This window comes from Stigmatopora argus, chromosome 8, assembly GCF_051989625.1.
Source record: "Stigmatopora argus isolate UIUO_Sarg chromosome 8, RoL_Sarg_1.0, whole genome shotgun sequence".
In the NCBI taxonomy this organism is placed as follows: Eukaryota; Metazoa; Chordata; class Actinopteri; order Syngnathiformes; family Syngnathidae; genus Stigmatopora; species Stigmatopora argus.
In genome coordinates this window covers 14,345,692-14,373,048 of record NC_135394.1, presented here as the reverse complement: position 1 = coordinate 14,373,048, position 27,357 = coordinate 14,345,692, and the positions used below count along the sequence as shown (strand labels likewise).

At 44.0% G+C, this 27,357-nt stretch overlaps 3 protein-coding genes across 5 annotated transcripts in view; 2 read left to right on the top strand and 1 right to left on the bottom strand.

Annotated features, from left to right (window-relative positions):
• The first annotated feature begins 257 nt into the window (after positions 1-257).
• aasdh (aminoadipate-semialdehyde dehydrogenase) lies at positions 258-17,880 on the top strand. Its single transcript, XM_077607849.1, has 13 exons — positions 258-573; positions 646-766; positions 2,340-2,584; positions 2,732-2,924; positions 4,068-4,392; positions 4,461-4,633; positions 6,091-6,301; positions 6,394-6,506; positions 7,792-8,314; positions 8,377-8,540; positions 9,588-9,713; positions 9,781-9,915; positions 10,943-17,880. The coding sequence occupies exons 1-13, from the start codon at positions 332-334 to the stop codon at positions 11,315-11,317; spliced, it is 2,946 nt and encodes a 981-aa protein (XP_077463975.1). The 5' UTR covers positions 258-331; the 3' UTR covers positions 11,318-17,880.
• cracd (capping protein inhibiting regulator of actin dynamics) lies at positions 11,359-27,261 on the bottom strand. 3 transcript variants are annotated; one of them, XM_077607841.1, is made up of 9 exons: positions 27,124-27,261; positions 18,122-18,296; positions 17,237-17,369; positions 17,008-17,163; positions 16,722-16,934; positions 14,460-16,632; positions 13,257-13,447; positions 12,985-13,159; positions 11,359-12,899 (listed from the first exon to the last, which is right to left on the bottom strand). In XM_077607841.1, exons 3-9 carry the CDS (start codon positions 17,276-17,278, stop codon positions 12,739-12,741), a joined length of 3,111 nt encoding a protein of 1,036 aa, XP_077463967.1. In that variant the 5' UTR covers positions 17,279-17,369; positions 18,122-18,296; positions 27,124-27,261; the 3' UTR covers positions 11,359-12,738. The 3 variants fall into 3 exon arrangements, with proteins under 3 accessions (XP_077463967.1, XP_077463966.1, XP_077463965.1); XM_077607840.1 differs by lacking the exon at positions 27,124-27,261 and adding an exon at positions 25,184-25,970; XM_077607839.1 differs by lacking the exon at positions 27,124-27,261 and adding an exon at positions 23,245-23,511.
• The window catches only part of chst14 (carbohydrate (N-acetylgalactosamine 4-0) sulfotransferase 14), a 31,025-nt gene continuing 25,663 nt past the window's right edge, over positions 21,996-27,357 (top strand). The window contains exon 1 of the mRNA XM_077607848.1: positions 21,996-22,133. The gene's annotated coding sequence lies outside the window, so the exon portion shown is untranslated. The remainder of the gene's footprint in view (positions 22,134-27,357) is intronic.

Sequence of the window (27,357 nt, the reverse complement as noted above, 5' to 3'; positions counted from 1 at the left end):
AAACGTTCAAGACAACCAGGATTTTCGAGTGACGTTCAAAAAAAATGTTTGAAATGTGATTAAACACACGACTAACTTGTAATTTATCTCCACTGTAATGACATTTTACTATCTGCAAAAAATAAACATCATTATTTACATTTTCTGTGCAAGGATTTTAACACACGTGGGAGTCTATGGTATCATTTGAACACAGCTTTTTTTTTTTTTAACTCAGACACGTGCGCCTCTCCGTCATCATCAAGCGACAATTTTACGGCGGCGTCCACGTACCACGTTTGGTAGTAAATACCCACATCAAAATGTTTATTAACTCGTTTTAATTGTTAGAATGGATTCTAGCGGCACTCTCCACGAACTTGTAGCCGGAGCTGGCTCTGTTCACGCCCACCGAGTCGCGGTGACATTTGATGGCGGGTCCTTATCGGACGGTCCGGTGTCGCTCCTCTACCGTGACCTGCTCGCACTTTCAAGCGAACTTTGCGGCATTCTGCAGCACTACTGCAGTCACAATAATGGCGTATTAGGACTTTATTGCAGCGACGATCTGTTCATACCGGTGTGGATCCTAGGGTGAGTTCATAACAATTCAAAAGTGTTTGTAGAACAGGTGCAATATATGTTTCCTGTGATTGTTTGGAGCAGAATCCTGCAAACACCTGCTGCCTACGTGCCGTTGGATCCTGGATCTCCAGGGCTGGTCTCCTCCCGCGTTATGGGCAAGTGTGGCCTCAAGTTCTGTGCTGTGAAGAACGACCTTCTCCAGGTTCATTCGTTTTAATAGTACTTGATCTGGAATAAAATGCTCCCTCTTAAGTGTTCCAGTTAAAATGGCACAATGGGAAGGCACTACTGCTTGGTGGCCAACTCCGATCCTCGATTGCCGTTATCAGTTATCCCGTCTGTTTTCCATATCTCCCTCCTCTACCACACCTGAATCAAATGATCAACTCATCAGCAAGCTCTCCAGAAGCTTGATACCGATCCCAATGATTTAATTCAGGCGTGTTGGTGGAGGTAGATATGGAAAAACAGACCGGATAGTGGATCTCGAGGACCAGAGTTGGCCACCCCTGCGACTACTGTACACTGGTACCTCGAAATACGATCGTAATCCGTTCCGAGACTAAAATCGTATGTCGAGGTTTTCGTAACTCGAGCGAACGTTTCCCATTGAAATGAATTGAAAACAAATTAATTCGTTCCAAGCCTCTGAAAAAACACCAAAAACAGGATATTGGATTGGAAAAAATGTTTAATTTCTTCTAATTCGCCATCTATTAACAAAGTAGCACATAACTAGTGGTTTAATAGTAATAAAATGTGTTTAATCTAACTAAAATTGGGCGGATTTCGCAGACGGGAGACAGAGACGCACAAATTTAAATGAACTTGGATTAATATATACAGACACACTCAAACATACGTTTAATGTAACTTTACACAAAACAGAATTCTAGTTTAGTCTTAATCTTTTATTACCTTCGTTTTCCGGGTTAGCGGTTTGCCATGCCTCCACCCTCACGTTCGCTATCGATGGGCTGTTTGCTGTTGTACTACGTATTCCCTTCAAAATATTCCGAAAATGATGCACACAAATGTCCTCACAATAGGATAACGCACAACCACTTGCCAACGAGAAGTAGTCTTGTAGTATTAGCGATCGCTCCGCTGCTCATAAGAACATCAGGGGCACTGGCTCGCAACTCCCTCGTTGTAATAGCTCTGATCGCAACCGCTTTGAAGGGCGCCTATGAGAGAGAGTTGCGACCAGAAATATTACAAAGGGGCAATTGTGAGCCAGTGCCGCTGATGTTCTTATGAGCAGCGAACGAGAAGTAATATAATACTCCTCGTATTAGATAATAACAGGAAATGCAACAGCTGAGCTTACCCACGTATTGATTGTGGGTGATGAAGTTTTATTCTGAGAAAGAGTGCCATTGCCTATCGGTATTGTGTGCACGAGTATACTTCATTACCCAGAAAGCCCTCTTTTTGCCCGCGCATGTGCGTTGTGCGTTTCCTGGTCCATGCGTAGGAGAAACTCGTCTGAATTAATCGTTCAGTGCTCGTAGATATTGTTGTACGCAAAAGAGATGCGGCAAAAAAAGACAGTGCGCTACAATGATAAACAGCCTCTCATGTCATGGCCACCTGGCTTGGTCGCATCTCGAAATTTTAATTGTATGGCGAGCGAATTATTCGATCGAAATTTTCGTCGTACCACGAGCATGTCGTATGATGAGCTGTTGTATCACGAGGTACTACTGTATCTTGTTTTATTTTTATTTTTTTTTATTTTGAAATAAAACTTGAGATTTGTGTATCTGTGCAAGGCTTTCCGGGCAGCGTTCACCCCGCACATGAGCGTGGAGGTATGCACAGAGTTACCGAAGTTCAAACTCACCCTGGTTCGGGTCCAGACCCTTATGGGGGAGGAGCATGATGTTGTCAAACCAGAAGCCTCGCTCAAAGGACGAGGAGCTTTGGCATACGTGCTGCACACATCCGGAACGACGGGTCCGCCAAAAATTGTGCGGGTGCCGCACGAGTGCATACTTCCCAACATCCTGCACCTCAGGTCATTATTCCTTAATAATCTTGTTTACTTTTAAAATATTTTCAGATCAAGAATTTTACACAATGTTGTTGTCATTGGGGAAACACCTTATCAAAATCCTTTTTAAAAAAGTGTCATTAAATTGGCAATGATCTTTTCTGCCATCAGGCGTTTGTTCGAGGTGAGTTCCAACGACGTGGTCTTCCTGGCGTCGCCGTTGACCTTCGACCCCTCGGTAGTGGACATATTCCTGGCGTTATCATCTGGCGCTCAACTTCTGGTCGTGCCCACCGTGCTCAAGAAAATTCCCCGGCGGCTGAGCGAGCTTCTCTTTCGCCGTCACAAGACCACGCTTATGCAGGTAACGATTATCTGGGATGATGACCATGATGCTTCCTGTGTTACTCAACATTAAGTGTTTTTTTCAGGGTTCCTACATGTCCTTAAAAGGCCTTGAATTAAAATCCATGTAATTAAGGTCTTAAATTGACATTATATTTCTGGACATTATATTTCATGCAGACCATGTAACCCCCGGTTTCTTCGTGTGCGGTCGACTGGTCGCCGTCTTTTGGTCGCCCCGACCGCGACAACGGGCAACCAAAAGACCGGCGACAAAACAAGGTAAAACAACACGGTCTACGCATCAATAAAAGCCAACAATGGCCATGAGCAGTTTCACTGAGCGGACATGAGTGTATAAGAATTTGTATGTACATGCGTTGTCCCTTTAAGAAGCTACGTCAGTCAGGGTCTTAACAAGTTCTCCAACAAAAAACAATAAAAGTCCGGGAAATTTGGAGCTTTTCTTTAGCCTAATAATTACTAGGGCATTAAGTATGACTAAATAGTCATTCGCAGTTTATATTTAGGGAATTTGAGCAACGATTTAAATGGTAATTATCAATAACCTTCCGGGCGACCAAAAGACCGGCGACCAATCGACCGTGTACCGGTTTCTTCTCATCTGGATTGGTTATCACACTTGCTATAGCTTGACCACCAACACAATATCAATACAGTCGTACCTCTATTCACGAAATCAATTGGTTCCAGAACTTTTTTCATGACTTGAACATTTTGTAAGTAGATGTGTACTTTATATGTAAATACTCTAATTCGTTTCACAGCCCTCACACAACTATCAACTAAACCCTTTTCAATTGGTCAAAGTGTCCCAATTTTGTATGAAAGATTTGAGTAAACATAAAAATGCTAAGGAAATGATTCATTAATGTCTTAAAATGAATAAAGCATATGAAATAGTTCCCTGCGCGGCCATTTTAATGGGAGACGTAATACCCGTGTTTGTCCGCAAGAGCCCGTTCTACCAGGGACTGAAAGCCGCCCACTTTGTAGTACATTTTAAGTTAAGGTAAATATTTTTGGATGAAGTTGGCTGGGAAATTTCCATATTTCTGGCATTAAATTCTATTCTTAGTGTTTTTAAAAAGGTATTAAAATGCCTTTAATTTGACTTGCTGAAATCTGTTTTCACCCACAGGTGACTCCCACACTGCTGTCTCGCTTCGGCCCGAAACTCCTCCGACAGGAAGTGCTGTCGCGCAACTCGCCGTTGCGCGTCCTGGCCTTGGGCGGCGAGGCGTGCCCGTCGGCGCTGAGCTCTTGGCGCCACGACGACAACAGGACTCAGGTGTTTAATCTTTACGGCATCACTGAGGTGTCCTGCTGGGCCACCTGCTACAAAATCCCCCCGGGAAGCTCCGCCTCCGACGTGCCTTTGGGGAGCCCCCTGACGGACACCAAGGTGGAGGTCAGGGACCAAGATGGCGGCGTGGTGACGGAAGGGGAGGGCCAAGTGTTCATAGGTGAGCGGAATACGAGCGATCAGGGGAAAGTGGTCGCCGGTTTTCATGGTGGATTTTTGCGATTTCAGGCGGGGAGCAGAGGGTGTGTCTTCTGGACCAGGAAGAATCGGCCATTGCCGGGACCATGAGGCCCACCGGAGACTGGGTCGACTTGAAAGGCGGGCGGATGTTCTACCGCGGACGAAAAGACCGAAGAATCAAGCGTCACGGCAAATGTGTCAACCTTGACAACGTGCAGCAAGTAAATGCCGTTTCTATCGGGATGTAAATGATGTTCCAAAGTGGAAAAGTCTCGCCTTCACAAGAGGTTTTTCAATTTATGACTCTAAAAATCAATCATTAATTTACTATAATAGGTTACACCGAGTAATGCAATTTGGGGTGATTTGTTGTCTGATAAGCTGTTTTACAACTCGTATTTGGATGCAGAATCCATATTTTATCTCAGTTATTGAACTCCTTCTTAAAGTGAACGCAATTTTTTTTGCATTATTTTGTGCCCTACAATTGACTAGAGACCAGTTTTGGGTGTACCTCAGCCTTTCGCCTTAAGTCAGCTGGGATGGGCTCCAGCACCCCTGCAAACCTGACAAGGATAAGAGATGTGGAAAATGAATGAATGAATATATATTTCTACAATAGCTATGACAACTGTAATTATAACTGTGTGCAAATAGTAACAACATATAGTATATATTAGATGTTTTTTTAATTAATTTCCAAAGTATACATAAATATTATGGTAATAAAAACTAAACAATAAAATTAAAATGAATAAAAACAAAAATACAAACAATAGCTATGAAATAATAAATAATTGTGAGCTAGTAGTAACAACATATATAGTAATATATATGTTATTATTTTTTTATTAAATGTATACATAAATAGTATGTTAATAAAATCTAAATATAATAATAAAATGAAAAAAAGAAACCTATGAAGGAAAAAAATGGATGTGCTAGTATGCTCATTTTAGTTTGAATCAGCAAAAAAAAATCTAAATGTATACATAAATGTATACATAAATACTATGTTAATATAAACTAAATAAAATTAAAATGGAAAAATAGGGAAACCTTAAAGGCAAAAAATGGATGTGCTAGTATTCTCATTTTAGTTTGAATCAGCCAAAAATCTAAATGTATACAAAAACACTATGTTAATAAAAACTAAATAAAATTAAAATGGAAAAAAGGGAAACCTATGAAGGAAAAAAAAATGGATGTGCTAGTATGATCATTTTAGTTTGAATCAGCAAAAATTCTAAATTTATACATAAATGTATATATAAATACAATGTTAATATAAACTAAATAAAATTAAAATGGAAAAAAAGGGAAATCTTAAAGGAAAAAATGGATGTGCTAGTATGCTCATTTTAGTTTGAATCAGCCAAAAATCTAAATGTATACATAAATACTATGTTAATTAAAAACTAAATTAAATTAAAATGGAAAAAAGGGAAACCTATGAAGGGAAAAAATGGATGTGCTGGTATGCTCATTTTAGTTTGAATCAGCAAAATTTCTAAATTTATACATAAATGTATACATAAAAATACTACTATGTTAATACAAACTAAATAAAATAAAAATGAAAAAAAATGGATGTGCCAGTATGCTCATTTTAGTTAGCAAAAAAAAAAAGAAGCTAAGTCAACTGAGTTTTTATTCCATATATTTCCTGATATTTTAGCTGCTCACGAGTCTAGCCGAGGTGGAATCCTGCGCCGTGTGCCTGCACGAGACCTCCCGACTGCTCGCCTTCGTGGTCCCAAAAGATGTCGGGTCTCCACCCTCGCCGGACCTGAGCGGGCACCTTCTGAAGTGCCTGACTCCACTGCTTCCCTCCTACGCCATTCCTGACACGTTGATGCTCATCCCTGCCTTACCGCTGACTCCTCACGGTGAGCCAAGAAGAAAAATGAAGACCTATTAATAAGTAAGCGTGGTGCTATAAGTATTTTGTCAATATTCAGCCGTTTGCGCGTCGTTGCAGGCAAAGTAAACACCCGGGCATTGGTGAAAATCTACCAGCGGCAGCGTTTGGATGCCAATCCGTCACGTGAAGATGTGAACGGGATGAAGAAAACACTGCAAACGTTGTGGCAGGTGGGACTGAATTTTGTGTTCATTTTCCTCACATTATAAACATTTGGAACAGGGGTGTCAAACTCATTTTTTGTCGCGGGCCACATGGTAGTTTCGATTACATCCGGAGGGCCGTTATGTCTTCCAACTAGGCTGCCAAAATTAATCGATGAATAAATTGACAGCTTTCTCGATCGTGCTAATGGATAGATCATTTTTGGACATTCAAATTAGTACAAATTTTTGCAATTATTGATTTAAAATGAGGAAACACAGGAAATAATCTACAATCTTCATTTGAATTTCATCATAAAACAGAGAGTTGGCACTCATTTACTTTCTCGGGCCACATAAAATGATGCGGTGGGCCAGATTTGGCCCCCGGGCCACCACTTTCATACGTGATTTAGAATGTTCTTAAAAAAACACTTTTCAGCTTTAAAAAAAATACCCAGATATGTGTGTCTGTGCATTTTCTAGCAACGCCTTCAATCCAACCCTCAAAAACTATGTATTTCTGGCATACGTTTTTATTCGATTTGGTGCTGAAAATGTTTGTTGCCGGTTGTGACAGATTTGCTTGCTTTGGAATTGTCCGACCTTTCTTAATGATGTCCAGCTTTTTTTCTCTTGAAAAGTCCGTCTTGAAAATGGCTTTCAATCAACACAACAATATATTTGCTTGTGCAGCTCGCTCCAGATACAGTTTGGTAGCTTTGGCCCGCCTACTCTATCACCAGCCAATCAAAGTTGGTGAAAGCGATGACGTATACCTACGCCAGCGAGAAGGCAATGACGTATCCCTACGCTTGCGACAAGGCATTGTAGTGTTGCCAACTCGAAATCTGATTGGTTAAAGCAACAGTCTTATCGACGCTTGTTTAATGCAGCAGAGCCCGCAGAACTGATTGTGAAGGCCTTGAGGCAGATTTCTGACCCTGGCAACAAATAATGGCTGAAATGTGATTGGTTAAATCCTTCATTATGAAAACACACATCTGGAAGCAGTGCAACCAGGGGGGAAAGCAATGAAAGGAAGCTAACAGACAATTTGGAATTATTTAATAAGTATTGATGGACAAAATATAATATATGATTCAGATATTTCTTAGGCCAGCAGAGAAGGCCCTGACGGCCCGCCAATCTATTTATCATTACATTTTATTATTATTAAATCATTTATGTGTAGCAACATTGGTCGCAGGTTAAGCCAAAGTATGATAAACTGTATGAGTTATAGTCTGTAAAATACAGAATTTCAAAGTAAAATCTCTAATTGTGGATTTTTCCTCCGCCCTCTCATCAGGACACTCTCGGTCACAATGCGAGCGCCGCTTTGGACGAGAACTCGCGTTTCCTGTTCAGCGGGGGGGATTCCCTGAAGGCGCTTCGGCTTTGCGAAGACGTCCTGGCCGCCACGGGGGTGGTCTCGCCTCGGCTCTTGGAGGCCATCCTCGACGGGACCTTCGCCGACGTCCTGCGCCTCTTGGTGGCACCGGAGAAAAGAGGACGGCTGGCGGCAGCCTCGGACGACGCCCCGCCTTTCAAAATGTTAAAGGAAGAGCATCAAGCGGGCGGAGATAGACGAGGCGCGGCGGCCCTCGCCGAGCGCTGGTCTTCGGACACTGGCAGATGCGTGGATGCTTCGCCGACGCTTCTCATCCAGGCGGGGGAAGACGTGACCAGAACGAGCGTGTTCATCGGCTCGCACTCGCACAGGATGCAAGCGCTGGATTTGGATAGCGGACGCCTGCTTTGGGAGCGAGTCCTCGGGGGACGCATCGAGGCGTCGGCAGCGGTCTCGCCGTGTGGGCGCTACGTGGTCGTAGGTCGGTTCTCCGTCCTTTTTTTATCTAGCGGAAACCGTCGTGACGACGTCTCGGCTTTTCAGGTTGCTACGACGGAGGCGTGTACGTGCTGAGCGGCGAGTCCGGGGAGACACGCTGGGTCTTTAAAACGGGCGACGCCGTGAAGAGTTGCCCCGCCGCCGACACCCAGACGGGGTGGATGATGGTGGGCTCACACGATGGTTTTGTGTATGCGCTGGATCTCCAGGTGAGTCATTGGGGGGGGATTAGATTAATTTATTTATATATATTTATTTTCTCACATATACGCCGTATTTGTCGTTAAAAAAATGATGACTGAATGGAGGGTACGGCTTATATGCGCACAAATTAGACCTGACATGCACGAAACTGCAAAGTGACAAGGACGAAATGCCATAATGATGCTGATGCGGTCATTTATTTCAAAATAGAGAAAAGATAAACTGATAAAACGCTAAATAAAATTTATTTTGACGTCTATGAATGAAATTTTAAGAATTTTTTTTACTGTATTTTGCATAAAACATGAAAAAACTCACTTGTGCCTGCCATTGCTCGCTCAGGGCGCCGTCATCTTACCTAGGGATGACAAACTAGACCGCTACGAACACACTTCCTGGTTGTACTGCTCACATGACTTCCTTTTTGAATTTGTCCACGTGCAGGCAACACCCTTTAGGAATGTGCAATCCTGCAATTGATTTATACAGTATCTTAGAAATACTATGTGCAATGATTTTTCTTAAGATTTTCCCTTCAAAGTAACACATTTGTACTCCCTATTAAAACCATGAATATGGAGGTGAAAATTGTGAATCAGGGGCGGCTTATACGCGAGAAATTGTAAAATTCAATGATTTTAAGGCCATTTTAAGGGTACGGCTTATACGCGGAGGCGGCTTATATGCGAGAAAAAACGGTATCTAAAAAATGTGCTAAGTACCTCCTATGAAACGATATTGTGTTAGTAAATTGTGTTTTTTATGAGTGCATTGGATTTAGGGTTTCCAGATCGAGAAAAAAACAGTAAAAAATGTAAAACATTCAGTTCAGTTTAAAAAAAAATTAAGCAAAGTAAGACCTCCCTTTCAAGATAAATTGCATATAGGTCTAGGTCTTAGAAAATGCTATTTTAATTTAAATAAAACCAAATGTCAAAAAACATTAAATATAACTTTGACAATACTTCCGAGAATTTATTGAAGGAAACATAACACGGCAGCTAAAAATCACGTTACCTTCATAACCGTTTTATTTTATTTTTTGCCTCCAGGCTAAACAGTGCACTTGGAAGCGCGACTGCGAGTGTGGGGCCGTCTTTTCCTCCCCCGACCTGAATGCAACCCGCCGCCATTTGTACGCCGCCACCCTCGGCGGGAAGCTGCTCTGTCTGCATCCGGTCAGTGTCCAAATGTTTTTCATTTGATCAACAGAGAGTGATGAATTGTGTCGATGTGTGGCATCAGGACAGCGGCGACGTCTTGTGGTCGCTCCGTAGGAACGCTCCCTTCTTCTCCTCGCCGAAGGCGGTCGGAGATGCCGGCGTGGCCATCGGCTCCGTGGATGGAAACATTCTGTACTTTGACGTCGACGGCACGCTGGTGAGGAAATTGAATATAGTAATTTCTTGAATATTGCGGTTAGTGTAGACCGGACATGGCCGCTAATCAAAAAATCGTGAAGCAAGCTCACGCATATTATATATTTTTCCTCCCACATTTTTATGAACTTAAAAAAATAATAATAATTAATAGCAGAAAAAAAATGCTAAGTAGTGAATTTGCGATAAGTGAAGACGCGATAGTTGAGGGATTACTGTAATCGCATTTTTTTCAATTTAGAAGTTTCTTGGTAAAAATTTGAAATTAGATCAGTTATCCGATGGTGCAACGGTTCTTCCACCTGACTTTGGTGTCGGTAAGTCTGGGTTCGATTACGCACTCGGTGGTGGCGTGATTGTGAATGGTTGGTTGGGATCAGTTCCAGCACCCCTGGCGATCCTTGTGTGGATAAGCAGTATGGAAAATGAACGAATTGGGTTGTAAAAGAATGTCAACATAATACTTTTTTTCAATTACGTTGTGCTGGTAAATGTTTCTGAAGAACATTTTTTAAATGTATAACATTTTGTGAGATTTTTTTAAATGCATTTTCAAAGGAAAGATGATGATCTTTAAAACCTCCAGACTACTGAGGGACTGTGTGGTAATCTTAGTCTCAGTCTGCAGAAGGTCCCCCACCTTCTGGACTTCCTGTGTGTGGCTCCAGTTTCTTACCTAGGTCTACAATGTCTTCTGTGTCTTGTGTCTGTCTTGCTACTGCAATACGGGATGGAATAAAGTTCTAATCTAATCTAAACACATTTTTATTATTTATTAAACAAGATTTGGATGTTTGCATGTGAATTGATGTTATCATGTACAGGCGTCGTAATCCAACTCGTTTATTTTTAAAGCTACATTTATTCATTTTTTTAATATTAGATTTCCCGTAATTTTTTTTAATTGGCAGTATCAAAGTTTAATCTTTAAAATAACTTATGTATTGAAACATTTTTACCTACATGAGTCGCGTTATTACGTTTCAGTCGCAAATACATTAATAACATTATTTGTTCATGTTTTTCAGCTTTGGCAATTCCCGACGGACGGCCCAGTTTTCTCGTCGCCACGCGTGACCTCCGACCTCCAGCGTCTCCTGTGCGGCTCTCACGACGGCCGCGTGCACTGCCTGAAAGCCGCCGACGGCGCCCCGCTCTGGACCTTCCGGACGGCGGGCAAAGTGTTCGCCAGCCCCTGCGTCTTCGACGACAAGCGGCGAGGCCAACTCGTGGGCGTGGCCTCCACCGACGGCACCGTCTACATCCTGGACGCCGAGGACGGCACCGAGGTGTGTTCGCGGACGCTTCCCGGGGAGCTTTTCTCCTCGCCGGCGGTACGTGGACACTCACTGGTCATCGGGTGTCGGAATGATTACGTGTATTGTTTACAAATAGACATTTAGTTCGAAAATATGCTAATTGAAAAGTCAAACTCACCAGCCAGTCATGCAGTCGAGACATATTTATTTAAATTCTTCATATTTCTTTTCATTGAACAACCTCATTTTAGGTTTTAGAAGTGAGACCCGCCCCAAAAAAGTGCAAATGATACCAAACTTTTTTTTTTGTTACACATAACACCAGCAAGGTTAGAAACAGAAGGTTCTGTTTTACATACAGTACATATGTTGCACATTACGGCAGGAAGAACATTGACAAAAGTAGTGATGATGATGATGATGGTCTACGAATAGGATCTACAATTGTACAGCAAGCAAGTGGTGACCCCCAACGTTCTGTTATGGACACTGTAGAAATAACACTGCTAGCCCTTTAAGAGACCCCAAGTCAACACATTCCCTTCTTTACCATTTGATTGAAAAGCAATTGAATATTTACAATCCCAGCGATTGGCTACAGTAGGAATAATAGGAAGTCAGTCAGGTGTGTTAAGCCGCACGTTTGCAACCCTTAAATACGTTTATTATTTGGGTATTTGAATGCAGCCGGGGTGAATGAGAGTCTTTGTGCAGTAGGGTGGTCTCCATGCAGAGCTGGTGGTGTGTGAGCGTGCGGAATGGAGTGTGGCGGTCCCCAACTTTTAAAAAATAATATTTTTTTTGCACTGCTGACTCATTTTGACGTTGGGACTTTGATAGAATACATAGTGGGTCCCTAGGCATTAGTGTTCAATTTTTTTACGCAGAAATGAATTGAAAATCTAGAGTTTTTGGGTGTGTTTTTAAGAAAAATAACATGCATCGTACACTAAGTTGTGCTCTGAAAACAAAGATTATCAACGGTTTGATTGCCAGAAATTTTAAAGAATTATTTTCAGTCCTTTTTTAACCCAAACAATATTCAAGGAATACACATACCAATGCATTTAACTGAAATAGGCTCTTTTTTTTACTTTCTGTTCTTGAATAATCAACCGTAGAACATTTGTAAGTATATATTTTTTAAAATAGAATCATCTCAATATAACCTTAAACTGTCAATCACAAAAACTATTTAGGACAAAATGTAAAGAATCGCTTCTATTAAGTTTAATAACTGATTTGGATGGGTCTTTAAGGGGCGTGGCATCGTGACCGACATCAGAAGCTCGAGTTCAAGTCAGTCCTTCAATGTTTTCTTATTCCGTATTTGGGTTTTTCCAAAAACTCGGAGTGCATCAGATAATTTATGATAAACCCCCCCGATACATTTTGACTGGTCCGCTTCCAGTCAAAATGGATCGGACATCCATCACCATCAATGACAGCGATAGGACTAAGGATTCAGTCTCCGTCCGAAAAAAAAAAAACATGGCTTGTTCTTGGCCTGGTGGTTTGGGGACCGCAGATTTTGTGAGGGGTGTCGGATGATGTTCGTTGGGGGTTTACTTGATGATCTGAGGACAGTCGCTCCAGGCTTTGGCCTTCCTCTTGGCCAGCGCCAACCAGGCGGGCTCAGTGGACACTTGGGCCGAGTCCATGCCGGGAAAGCGCTTGGACACCTCCTTGACAGCGGGGGGCGATGGAGTGGAGTCGGCGATTTCCACTGGGCAAAACCAAAATGGGGGAACGTTAGAGTACAGTTCAACTTTTTACAGAATAGTGCGAGGAAATTAGAAAGTTGTGTCTACCAGTGACGGAGCTGGGGAGTGTGTTGGCTTTTTTGAGCTGTTCTCGCCTGTCAAAGCGTCCCAGCAGGCTGTCTGGTCTCTTGGGCTCTTCTGGCGTCAGCGCTCTCGAACCCGGAGTGACGCTCCCACTTCCTCCTTGGCTCTCTGTGGGGCTAATTGGGATCACCGAGCCCACCTGTAGAGGAGAAGCAATACAAACGTGGTGGGTGACCTCCGTCTGGGGTGGCGGCGTAGTCTTTTTTTGCGGCTCCATTCTTTCGGAATCAACTCACACTGTGGCGGTCGCGGGCCTGCTTCTCGGCCAGCTTGGTTTCCCGTTGGCTGCGGCGATCCTCGCGGTTCTGCTGCTGTTCCCGGAAACCTTTCTGCTTCTGGAGCGCTAGTGTGATCCATAGGGGGCCCATCTCTTTCTCCTGGATCCTCGTGCTGTCCAAGGAGTGCCTGCTCTGAAGCGACGGTTTCTCTGCAGGGGATAAAAAGCCACGGAGACACGATTTAGATGGATTTCATTGGGGCCCAAACATCAATGGGCCACCAATTTTTACTGTTCTACTGCATCACTGCATCTTAATTTAATCTAATGTGCCTTTTTTAATATAGGAGGGAGTCGGAGCATTCAAAGAAAACCCACCGAAACAAGATAGTACAGTAATCCCTCCAATATAGCGGATATCACTTGTGTTAGAGGACTTGGACTAAAACTCCCATTAACCTGTTTTTCTGGATTTACATCAGGCAAAGAGGAACTATTTCCACTGTGAGTATAGTATTTACATTTTTATTTATATATAGATTATATTTAGATATTAATACATTTGTCTTTTGATACGCTTATAGCTGTCATATTTAATAAATATAAACTTTTTGTTAATTGTACTTGGATTTCTATATAGGCACGAAAACGTATTGTGTTAGTAATAATAGGGGTGATCCTACTATTTTCACTGAGTACAGTATTTACATTTATATATATATTGATTATATTTAGATATATGTTACCTTCTTTCGATATGCTTATAGCTGTCATATTTAATGAATATACACTTTTTGTTAATTGTACTTGGATTTCTGTATAGGCACGAAAACGTATTGTGGGAGTAATAATAGGGGTGATACTACTTTGCAGTTTTTGGTTTATCGCGGGCCTGTCTGGTCTACATTAACCGTGATTTTCGAGGGATTACTGTAACCTCTATATTGTTGTTAAAGCGAATTTAGGAAGGACCATGGGGACTTGGTCTAGGCTCCATAGGCTCAAGGCAATATGAGAAATATTGTTTGGTTAGCATCATAGCTTTGTTTTGCTCACGCCCGGATTATCCCTCCATGACCATTTTGTTTGTTGTCAAATCCTGGGACACTTGCGAAAATTCCAATCTGAAGAGAAACTGCACCAAACCAAAAAGGCTCCAGCGTATTTTGGCCCAGATCAAAGAAGACAACTATGGACTTGGACTACTATGAGGGACTCTGACCTTTCCGGATGATCTCCGATTTTCTGTCAACTTTCTCCCTCCACGGAATGTTGATGGACGGGAAGAAGGATCTTTTCTCCTTGGGGTCCACGTCCCCTTGGCCCTGGCTCTTCCGTTGCAGCTGAGCCACCGCCGTGGGCTGACCTGGCGGGCCAGACAAGTCCTGCGTCTCTCCGTAACTCGCTTTGGAAAGCGGTGAGAGCGGAGGGGTGGGAATTCCTTCGCTGACTTTGGGTGAGGCAGCGGGTCTGCGGTAAAGCGACGGTTTGGAGGGCACCTGGTCTTCGTCGCATCGCGGCGTGGGGCTCGGGGTTTTGCCCGAGGTAGCCCTCGGGACCAAGGGGGAAGCCGAGCCCAGGAAATAGTTGGTTTCTTTCTGAGGCGACGCCGGACTGGATTGGCCGGAAAAGACCGGGGAAGCGTCGGAGTCCAGTTCCATGGGGGTCAGCGGAGAGGGGACGCCGTCGAAACTGTCTCCGGCGCTGTAGCGTTTCTTCCGTTTCTCGGTGGACTGGTCGCCATGGAAGCGAAGCGAAAAGTTGGTTCTCCTCAGCTTGATGCCAAACGGCGAAGGCTTCTGCTCGCTGTCCAAACTCGTTTCTTCGCCCTCCACTCTGCTGTCGGGGTCCGCCGACACGCAACGATCTCGAGCCTTCCGTTCGTGTCCTTCGGCCTTGGCGCCGGGGCAGGGGACGAGGAAAGAAGGGAGGTCTTTGGCAAACACGCACTCGTCCGCCGTTCTTTCTGCCATGCGGACGCTCCTGCTCGTCCCGTGCTGAGCTTTCCGGCTTGCGGCCGGCGAGGCGAACGCGGAAATGTCCGAGGGTGCGACGTCCTCTCCCGTTTTATCATCGGACATTGAACACTCTGAGTTCCTTTGCGAATCCCCGAACTTCTTCTTGGCGGGCGTGATGGAGAACTTGGTGCTGGCGGACATGGTCTTCCTCAGGTGCGCATGTGCAAACTCGTGCTGGTCTTCCTTGTTGGTTTGCGTTGGACTCCTGGTTGGGTCCGGGTACTCGCTGCCCTCCTCTACACCTTTGAATATCTTGGATCTGATTGTGGCCCACTCCGCCAGGACCGCGGTACTCTCCGGATCTGGTTCCACGGACTCGGAGAGGGATTTCGTTTTGGCCGACTTGCGGTCCGGAGAAGCCTTGCTCTTGACGGGTGGCGTTCCCTGGGTCTTCCGGTCCTCGCCAAGACCCAGCAGGGACTTGCAGGCCGTGTCCCTGATCTGGTCCAGATTGACAGCGGTGCCGCACAGCTGGGCGCCCGTCACCAGGATGGCGGTGTGGGGGACATAGGGAGTAGTCCCCCGGATGGGGGAGTCTGGTACCTCCGAGGAAGACTTTAATTCTTCTCTCGAATTGACCGTGGCCCCTTGGGAGGCGGCGCTTGCGGTAACGGGTGTCAGGTTAACCTTGGGAAAGAGGATTTCCTTTTCTCCTGAGGAAACTTGGAAGGAGAAAGGCCTCTGGCGCTCCTCCATCTCCCTCCAGCGGCGCTCTTCAGCTCTTCTCTTTCTCTCCTGATGATCGGAGCATCCGTCTCCGTCGCCTCCCGCCGCTTTCTTTAGCCGTTCATCCGATTTGTTCTTCTCTTGGATCTTCTTCTCGGCCTCCTTCTTTTTCTTCCTCTCCTCTTCCTCCAAGAGTCGTCTCACAGCCTCCAGCTCCTGCTGTCGCTCGGCCTCCTTTTTCTTCCTCTCCTCTTCCTCCAAAAGTAGTCTCCGAGCCTCCAGCTCCTGCTGTCGCTTGGCCTCCTCTTTCTCCTTCTTCTCCTCCTCTTCCTTTCTTCTCTGCTCTGCCTTCAGTCGCCTAGCTTCCTCCACCTTGCGCTCTTCCTCCTCTCTTTGCCTCACCTCCTCTTCCTTCCTCAACCTTCGCTCCTCTTCCTCTCGGAGCCTCTTTTCTTCCTCCAACTTCTCCTCGCGTCGCTTCCGACACCTCTCCTCTTCTTCGATCCTCAGGCGCTCTGCTCGTTGCCTCCTTTGCTCTTCCTCGAACTCCCTTTTCCTCTTGGCTTCCAGTCGTTCTTCTTCAATGTGTCGCTTCTTAAAGACCTCCGGTGAATCTTCCACGGACGTTCTCCGTTGGTACTGCTCCGCAGAGACTCCGGGAACTTCCCGGTCTTCCCGCAATGTACCAGGGACGGACACTTCCTGGATTTCCTAAGGAGGGATCGATATAATTTTAGCTGTGAATTGCGGCGCTTTGACCTTAACACAAATAACAAATCTGTGGACAAATTGTTCCTCACTTGAGTGAACCGCCGATGCTTGCGTGAAACCCTCTGGTTCTTGGGTTTGACCGAGAGTTTATGCTTGGCTGCAGTGTTGTCCAGAAGAGACACCGACTGTGGAACAGCATCTAAGTTGACCGACTCGATGGTACCACCGGGGGAGAGGACTCTTTTGGACCTGGGGGACTTTACGGGCGTGCCTTGCGCTCTTGTTTGCGGGACTGCTTGGACCTGGACAAAAGACAGAAGCATTTACGAGATCGCCACCCGTCTAGGTGCGAAACTAAAAAGTCGTTCGGATTACCGCTGGATCCGCCGTTTCCGGCGCCGTTTCCACCTGTGCCGTCACCTTCAGCGGACTGGGGGGAGTCTCCTCTTCATCGGAACTTCCCTCATCTCCCTCGCTTCTTCTCAGGGAAGGAGGCTTCTGGCCGAACTTGATAGTCTGCGCGATCTGCTTCTGCGTGAATCCACAAAGAAACATTTTCGGTGAGGACCTAGAATTTGTGCTTCTAAACAAATTGCCCTCTCACCTGCAGATTTTTGACTTTGTCCGAGACGTTTTCCTGGGACATGGCGAGATCCTGGCTGGCCCGCCTGGCCGACTCCTCGGGGATGAATATGCTGTCGTGCGACAGGGCTCTCGATCCCACGGGATTCAGCTCCCTGCGAACAGACGGACCAAAACTTTACATGCTAATTAAAAGGTAGAATCTTATCAAATACTATTCGACAATAATTTATCAAAACACACGATCCAAAATGAGGAAAAATAACTTTTGTCATGGTTTACTTTTGCATCGTTTGCACTTTTACAATGTTTTCAGAGCATATGACCCCAATGGAAAACAGTAGTGGAGACTCGTTAACTTTATCATGTGACGAGTCGGAATACAAAATTGAAAGTGGGTCCGAAGAGGAAGTAAGAAATAAATTCGGGGGTGAGTGAGAGAATGCCTGACAACTTCTGAATCGTTTTAAATATTTGACATATTTCAGCCTCACTACAATCAAGCTAAATTGTGTGAAAATATTTAATGCACTATTTTTTTACTCGTGTACTTTGGACTTTCTTCTATGTGCTCAATACAATCAGCTCACCGGCTGATTGGACAGAAAAAAATCAAGACTTAGCAATTTCCTTCACAACATCTAATAACCATTTTTATGATTAAAAACTGCTCGGAGAAAATTACAGCAACGACTTCAACGCTGGCTTTCACAGCAATGAAACTAATTTTGATTAAAAAGTCCTACTTTCAGAAAATGACCAAAAGTTTTTTTGCTTTTTGGGGGTTTATTTTAGTCAAATCCAATCTATGGAAGTCAGTAAATCAACCGTTGAAGTTACAGTGGGACTTTAAATTCAAATAACGTTTGGCCGGTGTCATAAATCATAATTTCGACCGTGTACACACCTCAGACTTTGATTGGCGTTCTCGTCATCGGAGACAACTCCGCTGCACACCTCCCCAGTGGAGAAACTGGTCTTCAGCGGTGCCCCATCAAAGCCCCCCTGCGTGTCTTTCTTCTGTTTCTTCTTACCAAAGAGGCGTCTGAAAGGCTGGAACTTGCCCTGTCGCCTTTGCTTCTCTGCAGGAGAGGAAAAAAAATGTGATAAGCGCACACGATATCCTGTCTTGACATCTCTGGCCAGATTATCAGCGAGGAAGGCGGGGTTTAGTGAGCTTTGAATGATTGACAGATGTGGGAAAGGGGGGTTTAGAAAGAAGAAACCCCCATGCAGAGAAACACGGCAAGCCAAGCGTTAAAAAGCACGATTTTAAAATCAAATTGAAATCTAAATGTTTATGGTTCTAGCCTGACTTGATCGCCTTTTTAGGATTGCGTTGAAATTCGAGAAGGAAACTTCCGACAACCATAAAATGTTAATAAGTCTTTAAATGATCTTTTTATGGCAGCGTCTATCCAATGTACAGGATTTTCTCCTTTCGTTTCAGCTATATTTTATACACGCACGTTTCAGGAATTAAGGTGACATGTATGTTAAGGACTATTAGGTTTATTTTAAATACTATACTGTATATAGGAACAACTCTGTAAAGCAATGTCATCAATAAACAATGTTTTTGGTACGTCATAGCGATCCATTTGTGAATTTAATTGTTGCTACATTGGATACATTTTTTGGGTATCGAGAATTATTTTTTTCAATTTACCAGGTCAAATTGAGCCAACAATGTATGCTAACTCGTGGCCGGACGATTCGCCGAAAGACGTTTGGCCGACGGACAGTTCGCCGAACGGACGTTTCGCCGAAACGGGATTCGCGCGCTCGCCCCGCCCCCGGATTACGTGTGTACATGTTTTTCAACCTCGGCCCGCGGGCCATATGCGGCCCATTACAGATAACATTCATTTAGGAATAGCAAGGGCATGTACTGCCCCCCGCTGGACATATTTCTAAATACAAGTACGTACTACAATGTGCTGCCATTTTTTTATATTTTTTATTTTATCCTTGCGTTTAAAGTAGTAGCCATTTGGACACGCAATGTAATTTATCAAAGCTGGGGATTGATGTCTGACACTGAGAAAAAACAACTCTAAAGACTTATGTGAAATTCGAAGTGCCTTGGACAGACTAGAGGGCTTAAAGAACAATACCTGAAAATGCCATGGAACACACTTTTACTTCTAGTTTAATTTTAAATAATTTCCCATTATTTTAGGAAATATATATTCAAAATGATTTGCCGAGAACCTTAATTCAAAGATTAATCTCAACGTTTTCTATGCTGGTGTAAGTTTTCTGGAGTAGGATTTCTGGATTTACAATTTCATTACAGTAGTACTTACTGTTATTACTACTTTATTTTCTCTATTTCTTCTGTCACGTACTGTTCTGTGTGATCTCCAAATGGCTACTACTTTAAACGCAAGGATAAAATAAAAAATATAAAAAATTGGCAACACATTGTAGTACGTACTTGTATTTAGAAATATGTCCAGCGGGGGGCAGTACATGCCCTTGTTATTCCTAAATGAATGTTATCTGTAACGGGCCGTATATGGCGCGCGGGCCGAGGTTGAAAAACATGTACACACACGATCCGGGGGGCGGGGCGAGCGTGCGAATCACGTTTCGGCGAAACATCCGTTCGGCGAACTGTCCGTCGGCCAAACGTCTTTCGGCGAATTGTCCGAGTACCATGCTAACTAGGAATGAGTTGTAATTAGCTGCAAGCAGCTAGCAAAATATATTTATTGTATGCCATTTGTGCCTTCCATGATCAAATTAAGCCATTTTGTAGCATGTAGATGTTTAAAATTGAGGGCATTTTTTGTATATTTGTACTACTGATTTTTGTGTGTGTTCATTTTACAGTTCTGGACAATTACACACAATTTGATCATTATTGCTACCGAGAAGTAAACAACGCAGGGAGATTATTTCTAATCAAGAAAGACCTTGTGGTGAGTCTCTACGCTTTGTTTTATTTAAAACGTGTTGCTGTTTTTGGTTAGCCAACAAAGTGCAAATGATGACCCTTACGAGGTCAAAACCCCAAACCGCAACCAACGCCACAAAATCACCATTCATTTCAGGTCCGCCATTAACGGCCTTAAGAATAATTCATGATAAATGCGTGTCGTTAGCCGCGGTTTGTCGTTCTGGGGTCATTCGAGTTCACGCCGCTGTCCCACCTTGAATTGACTATCGGGATAGTATCGCTTTCCGAGCTATTAGTAGAAAGCGGTGTGAAGTTTCACCAACGGCATCATGGGTAAGGTGGCTTTTGCACGCATTGTTTATTGTCAAGCGATGTCTCGATATTGCCATATAGATGTATTAGCTAAAAAAAGTCTTTTTTTTCCGCGTGGCGTGTATGCTTGATGTCCCTTGACGTTTCTGCTTGGGTTTCTTTCTCTCTGGCCAAACACCAAACAAAGACCTTAATGCAGCGCCGAGGGAGCGCTCGCACACTCATGCGTGAAACCAGAAAAGACCGGCCACTCTCGCTCCATCGGACGGACATCTGACGCGACCCATCGGCCGCAGGGCGACGGGAGACTAAAAAGAAGGCGTTCGTTCACCCACGGCAAATTAAGCACCGCAAGCGGGAAAAGTCCAGCTCCTTGCGTCACTTCAAAGTGCGCCATGCAGCTCTTAAAGAGACAGTGACATGGAAAGAAAAAAAAAGAAGACGACACTGTCACTTTAAGAGGTTCGGTTTACCTTTGTGTTGGCTTAGCGCTAAAAACATGCTGCGTTCAGGTTCCGTAGCGCACGTTGCCATGATTGTGCCGAAGCACACCTCGGCTGCAGTGGGAGGAGCCAAGTGAGAGGGGGGTGGGGTTATTCAACTGCAGATGGGCAAAGCTTTGGTTAAAAAATAACAACTAATGTTGGATTTATGGTAAAATACTGGTAGTTGTGGATGTCAGAATTTGATCATTTTAAAAAACTGGAAAAGCAATACATGCTAAACGCTAAAGTAATTGGGTAAACGTCAATTTTAACATTAATAATGGATACCGTATTTTCACGACTATAAGGCGCACATAAAAGTCTTAAATTTTCTCCAAAATAGACAGGGCGCCTTATAATCCAGTGCGCTTTATATATGGATCAATACTAAAATTGTTATCACGATAAAATAAAATGAATCAGTCGATAGGGTACACCGACTCTACTATTTTCCCCGTAGAAAAAGTACTGCGCAGTGACTGCTGAGATATGTAGTAGTTCTTTTGTCAATACACCCAATGGATTGTGGCCTGTATACGTCGACATCAATACAGCTTGACGAAGCATGGAAAGCACCATTGGAAAAGTTACGCTAGCTACCAGCTAGCTACTATTTGCGAAAGGATTGTGGCCGCCTGGACGAACATATAAAACTTGATGACTAATTTGGACAATTGTTCAATTCGGACACAGAAAATGAGGACTTTGATGGATTTGTGGGTGATGATGACGTGAGTAAGTTGTAAAATGGCTAAATAAAGTACAACCGAACTCAGTTTTGGTTCCGTTGCCTTTTTAAAAACGTGTTTTTATCGTGTGGGTGTAGCGTGCAAGAACTATATATCCCAGCAGTCACTGCGCACCGGAAACCGGAAATAGAGTCTGGGGCTGCTTCCGGTAGCCAGCGCTATTGCGGTTAGATATTCATATATAATGTCTAATATATGCGTCTATAAAACGGTGCGTCCTTTGTGTGTTTAAAATACAGAAATAGCACTCGTTACTGACACTGCGGCTAAAAATACAATGCGCCATATAGTCGTGCAAATATGGTAATATTGTATATTTTTTTCAGCGTGATTCATGTGTAACCACTCTTGACGGTGGTAGTGAAGTCACTTGTTCCAATCTTCAACTAGGATTCAAAGCCACGCCCTCATTTTGGCAGTCGAGCGTACTGACTAGTGAGATCCTGAAGATCACTTGGATTAAGTGAGGTAAGCCTTTTTTATTTTCACATAGGTTTTTTTATTATATTCATATAGGACAGGGTTTCAAACTTGCGGCCCAAGGGTCCAATTGTGGACGTGGGAGAGTATTTTTCCAGCCCCCCTTGTTCGACATCTATTTTTATGATTAATATGGTCCGCCTGTATTTTGCGACAGACGATTTAAAATAAATAATTGATGGATTCATTTTTGGGGGAAAATAATTTAGGAATCAAGTTGAATTTTATAAAAGCTAAATTTTAAAGCCATGCATAACAGTTGTTAAAAATGACCATGTATAGTAAGGCTATTTTCTTTAAAAAAATGACCATGTATTGTATGGCTTTTTTCTTTAAAAAATGTTAAACGCCAAAAAAGTAAATTAAGAAGACTGAGATAGATTCAAGCTTTTTTGCTCAGGCAATCTTTTTTCTTACGTAATTCGCAATGTACTATTTAATTGGAATTGGCTTCCTAGTTGGAAATTGTTGTCCATAAAAGTTTTTGTTTTGTTTTTTTAATTATTTTTTAATTTTTTTATAAATAATTTCACTCTTACCAACTTTGGCAAAACCTAGTCAGTGACCTGAGCAGAAAGAGATTAAGGTAAGCTAATGCTAACTTTTGAATAGATGTCCACTGCAGTGACCACTGTCCCTGAAAGGGTTAAAAGAGTATTATGGCAGCTGACGCTAGAACGGGCTATTAGCTCCATAGTCAGCACGCTTGACTGCCACGATGACAGTGCCAACTCTGAGGGGAGACGTGGAAAACCCACAAATGGAGTGTCGTCTATGGTACTGAATAAATTATAGGCTTTGCGGTATTTGAAACACATTATAATAATCCAAGTTCGACTTGACCCGGCCGTTTATATAACTTGAAGCAATACGTTTGAATTGGCACTGCATCACAAAAAAAACAAAAACAAATAGAAAACCTGCTCAGGATGTTTTTTGATTTCATCCGGTGATGCAAATCGCGAGCTGGCGATGAGATGGAAGAAAGCGCGGTGAGTGGCCATGCGCGCCACATGCCAATCATGGCCAAAGCGCAGTTCCGCCGCATCGACCAGTGACTTCCCAGTAGCCAAAAAGCAGATGCGCGTTACGGTTTTACCTATTTGGGTGGCGCAGCTCGACAGCGCCGCGCACCACTGCAGTAAAACCTTAGGAAACATGGACGGGTTCTTTTGTTTTTTTGTTTTTGTTTTTTCAGGGTCACGAAGGGCTGGCTTAGGGGGGGGGAGGGAGGAAACGGTCATAGGAGACACAAAAACAGCAGGTTTGCCTTTGTTAGGGTTACGTGGATTATGAGGGTGGCATGGAAGGTGGCGTGAGGGGGCCATGGTGCACTTTTTAGTCGTGGAACAAGGAGGGCGTCAATGAACACGAAGAAATCGGTTCTTTGGACAATGTCATGTTGGCACAGGTGTCAAACCCAGTGGCGGGCCGTCAGGGCCTTCAAGGCCTTCTCTGCTGGCCTAAGAAATATCTGAATCATATATTATATTTTGTCCATGAATACTTATTAAATAATACCAAATTGTCTGTTAGCTTCCTTTCGTTGCTTTTCCCCCTGGTTACACTGCTTCCAGATGTGTGTTTTCATATTGAAGCATTTAACCAATCACATTTCAGCCATTATTTGTTGCCAGGGTCAGAAATATGCCTCAAGGCCTCCACAATCAGTTCTGCAGGCTCTGCTGCATTAAACAAGCGTCGATAAGACTGTTGCTTTAACCAATCAGATTTCGAGTTGGCAACACCACAATGCCTTGTCGCAGGCGTAGGGATACGTCATTGCTTTCACCAACTATGATTGGCTAGTGATTAGCCGGAGCTACCAAAATGTATTTGGAGCGAGCTGCACAAGCAAATATATTGTTGTGTTGATTTAAAGCCATTTTCAAGACGGACTATGTCAGAAACACGACAGGACAGGCTCAACTTTCATCATTAGCTTCGATGGCGATAGAAAAGGAGGAAAGAAAGGAGGATGGATATTGTGTACATTTAAAAAGGATTTTTGGTGAGTAAAATATGGCTATATTCCTAAATAATATTTCAATTGTGTGCCCGGTTCTGATATCTGAAAAGCCCCAGTGTTTGTATTTAATCATTAAATGCTGCTAGGAAGTGGATTTTACCCGTTGAAGGCGCTACGAGAAAATGCACGGACCGCCACTGGTCAAACCCAAGACTTGGGAGCACAATTTCTTGCTCGGACCCCCAAAAACAACCTAGCAACATCCCTGGAAACACGTCATATATTTATACATCGTGAAAAAAGAACATTTAGGTGAGTTATATCAAGTATGTTTATCTTGTTTAACAATAATATTAATTTTTATTTGATTGAAATGTTTTATATCGTCTGTCAAATTATCTATTTTCCTCTTTTGGGTCCTAGCAAGATGCTAGATCATTGAACTTCGCATATTTTGTGTCTGTCTCATTTTAAACATTTCTTTTTACTTGGCATTATTTATATTTTTGAATGTTTTTCAAACACTCGGACCCCCAAAAACAACCTAGCAACATCCCTGGAACTCTGTCATATATTTATACAGAATGTTTTATTGATTATAAAAACACATTTTTGGGGGTGCATGTATGGAGTGAGGGGGGGCATTGATATCTCGCCCGCATACCCAAAAGAACCTAGGAATGCCCCTGGATAGACATTTCAAACACTCGGACCCCCAAAAACAACCTAGCAACATCCCTGGAACCACGTCATATATTTATACAGAATTTTTTATTAATTATAAAAACACATTTTTTGGGGTGCATGTATGGAGTGAGGGGGGGGGGGGTGTTGATATCTCGCCCGCATACCCAAAAGAACCTAGGAACGCCCCTGGATAGACGTCATATATTTATTTATTTTTTGTAGCTTGTCTCCGCGTATCACATGACATAATTTTCCACTCAACTCCAAACGAACGAAGACAACAACTCGCCAATGGCCAAAAAGACATGTTACAAAACACGTTTATCCCCCAAAGCAGACGTTTTTTTTTCCTGTTTGTATACCCGAACAAACGCCTTCTTACCGTCCAGCTCTGGATGCAAAAGTGTCCCAGGAGCGTTGCACCTGCTTGCCTGCTGTCAGTTCGCAAGTAGGGCATCACCTGGAGTCAGGTGTCGCGAGCGGTCGGTCAGCTGATGTCCTTTTTTTCTTTTTTTTTTGGCGTGTGTTCCGATAGCGAAGCACAGACTGACGCTTTGTCTCGGTGTCGGTGCGTCGGAAACAAGAAGGTCGATTCATCCGTCCATCCCCGCCCTCGCGTCGGCCGACGTGCACAAAGCCGTCGCTTGTCTCGGCGAACACAAGATTCGAACCCGCACGTGTGCGCCCATGGCGTTTGATGATGTGGTTCGTGAACGCAGCAGTCAGATGGACGGAAATAAGTGTCCATAACTCGTTTGCTACCTTTTGACGGTGAAAGTGAGGGGCAGTGGGTTTCCAGATAGGAGGGAAAACCCCGCCCAGTTCTGTAAAGTCATTTCAGTCTCAATTGAAGCCTCGGGCTCAGGTTGAGATGTTTCGCTAATGCGTATTCTGAACCCCTTATCTTCACTAGGGGGTGCTGGAGCCTATCCCAGCAGGCAGGGGACACCCTGAATTGGTGGCCAGCCAATCGCAGGGCAAAGGGAGACAGACAAGCAATCATACCTAGGGGAATTTTAGTGTTTAACTAGCTAGCTTAGCATGTTTTGGCCATGTGGGAGGAAACCGGAGTACCTGGAAAACAACCACACAAGCCCGGGTAGGGCGAATCAAATTTTTTAAGGGGTTGCCAGATAGGAAGCCTCGCCTAGTTCAGTAAATGGTCTCCATTGAGAAAAAAAGCGTTTTTTCTAAAAAAAAAAAAAAAAAAAAACGACATAGTATGGTAAGGGTTTTTTCTTCAAAAAAACGACAGTGTATATATAGTAAGGCTTTTATTCTTAAAAAAAACTGGAGTACCCAGAGAAAACCTACGGAAGCCCGCTAGGGTCACCAGCCAATCGCAGGGCACCAGTAGTCAGACAAGCATTCATCCTCACATTCATACCTAGGGGCAATTTAGCATACAATTAGCTTAGCATGCATGTTTTTGGGATGAGGGATTCAATTGAAGTACACAGAGAAAACCCACACAAGCCCCAGGGGGAACATGCAAACGCCACACGAGAAGCTCCGGACACGGGATCGAACCACCCAAAAATATTCTTACCAGTATAAACATAGTGTTTATAATAAATATATAGGAAACCAGAGTACCCGGAGAAAACCCACACAATTTCTTTTAAATACAAAAATCACCCAGTTGCCGTCGATGCCAAGCCATGACAGCCTGAAAAATGGATGAAAAATTGTGTTCAGGCATCCATACCTGCAGGACTCCATCAACCTGCATCTGCTGCAACACACACACACAGACACACACACACACACACACACACACCTAGCAAGAAACCAGACTGGCTTTTTCATCATGCTAACTTTGAGCCAAATTTAAACCAAGTAAGCGTTTTGTCAACCCAACACGGCGCCCGTCATCCCGCCCATAAAACCAATGCGCTATATTTCATTTTACAGCAGGGTGGGTGGCAACATAGGCAGCGGGGTGGGGGGCTACCATCGACCATTTCAAAACCTCTAAATGATACCTCGTCCTATCGACGCGAAGGAAAAAAAAGGGCGTGGATGACAAAGTCAAGCTTTAAACGGCGGATGGATGGCAAGTAAACAGCCGTCTTGCACACACAAAGCCGCTCGGCAATGAAACACCCCCCCTCTACTGAGCCCCCCACCCCATCGTCGTGCTCGACACAAGGGCGTCCACGCGTCTAAAATTCCACGTCCTGACGCACGCCCGTGGGGAGAAGGAGGGATGGATGGATGGGATGGAAGGATGGATGGAGGTGTGTGTGTGTGTGGGGGGGGGGGGGGGGGGGGGGGGGGGTGCTGGCAAGGTCATGGCGAGAGAGAAGCGAGGACACTCACGGACAGATCCGTGCCGGAGCTCCCTTCCCCTTCGGTCTTGGACGCTTTTGTTGCCGATGATGATGATGAGGAGGAGGAGGAAGAAGAGGAGGAGGAGAATGCGCGTACCGGATAGAAACACGCACAGCTGCACGCGGCTGAAAGGGGAGGAGGAAGATGGGGAGGGAGGGTGTGGTGGTCCACAAGAGGGAGGGGGGGTCTTCTGTTTATGGAGACCACCCTTCAAAATGTTTA

Excerpts from the sequence above, each read along its gene's own strand:
- cracd (XM_077607839.1), bottom strand. The coding sequence starts at position 23,473 with ATGGCCCCCTCACGCCACCTTCCATGCCACCCTCATAATCCACGTAAC. Across the intron at positions 18,297-23,244 it reads GAGCTGCGCCACCCAAATAG|AGAAGCAAAGGCGACAGGGC; the intron begins GTAAAACCGTAA and ends CCTCTCCTGCAG. Across the intron at positions 12,900-12,984 it reads ACTCCCCAGCTCCGTCACTG|TGGAAATCGCCGACTCCACT; the intron begins GTAGACACAACT and ends GGTTTTGCCCAG.
- aasdh (XM_077607849.1), top strand. The coding sequence starts at position 332 with ATGGATTCTAGCGGCACTCTCCACGAACTTGTAGCCGGAGCTGGCTCT. Across the intron at positions 2,585-2,731 it reads CCCAACATCCTGCACCTCAG|GCGTTTGTTCGAGGTGAGTT; the intron begins GTCATTATTCCT and ends TTCTGCCATCAG. Across the intron at positions 9,916-10,942 it reads TTGACGTCGACGGCACGCTG|CTTTGGCAATTCCCGACGGA; the intron begins GTGAGGAAATTG and ends CATGTTTTTCAG.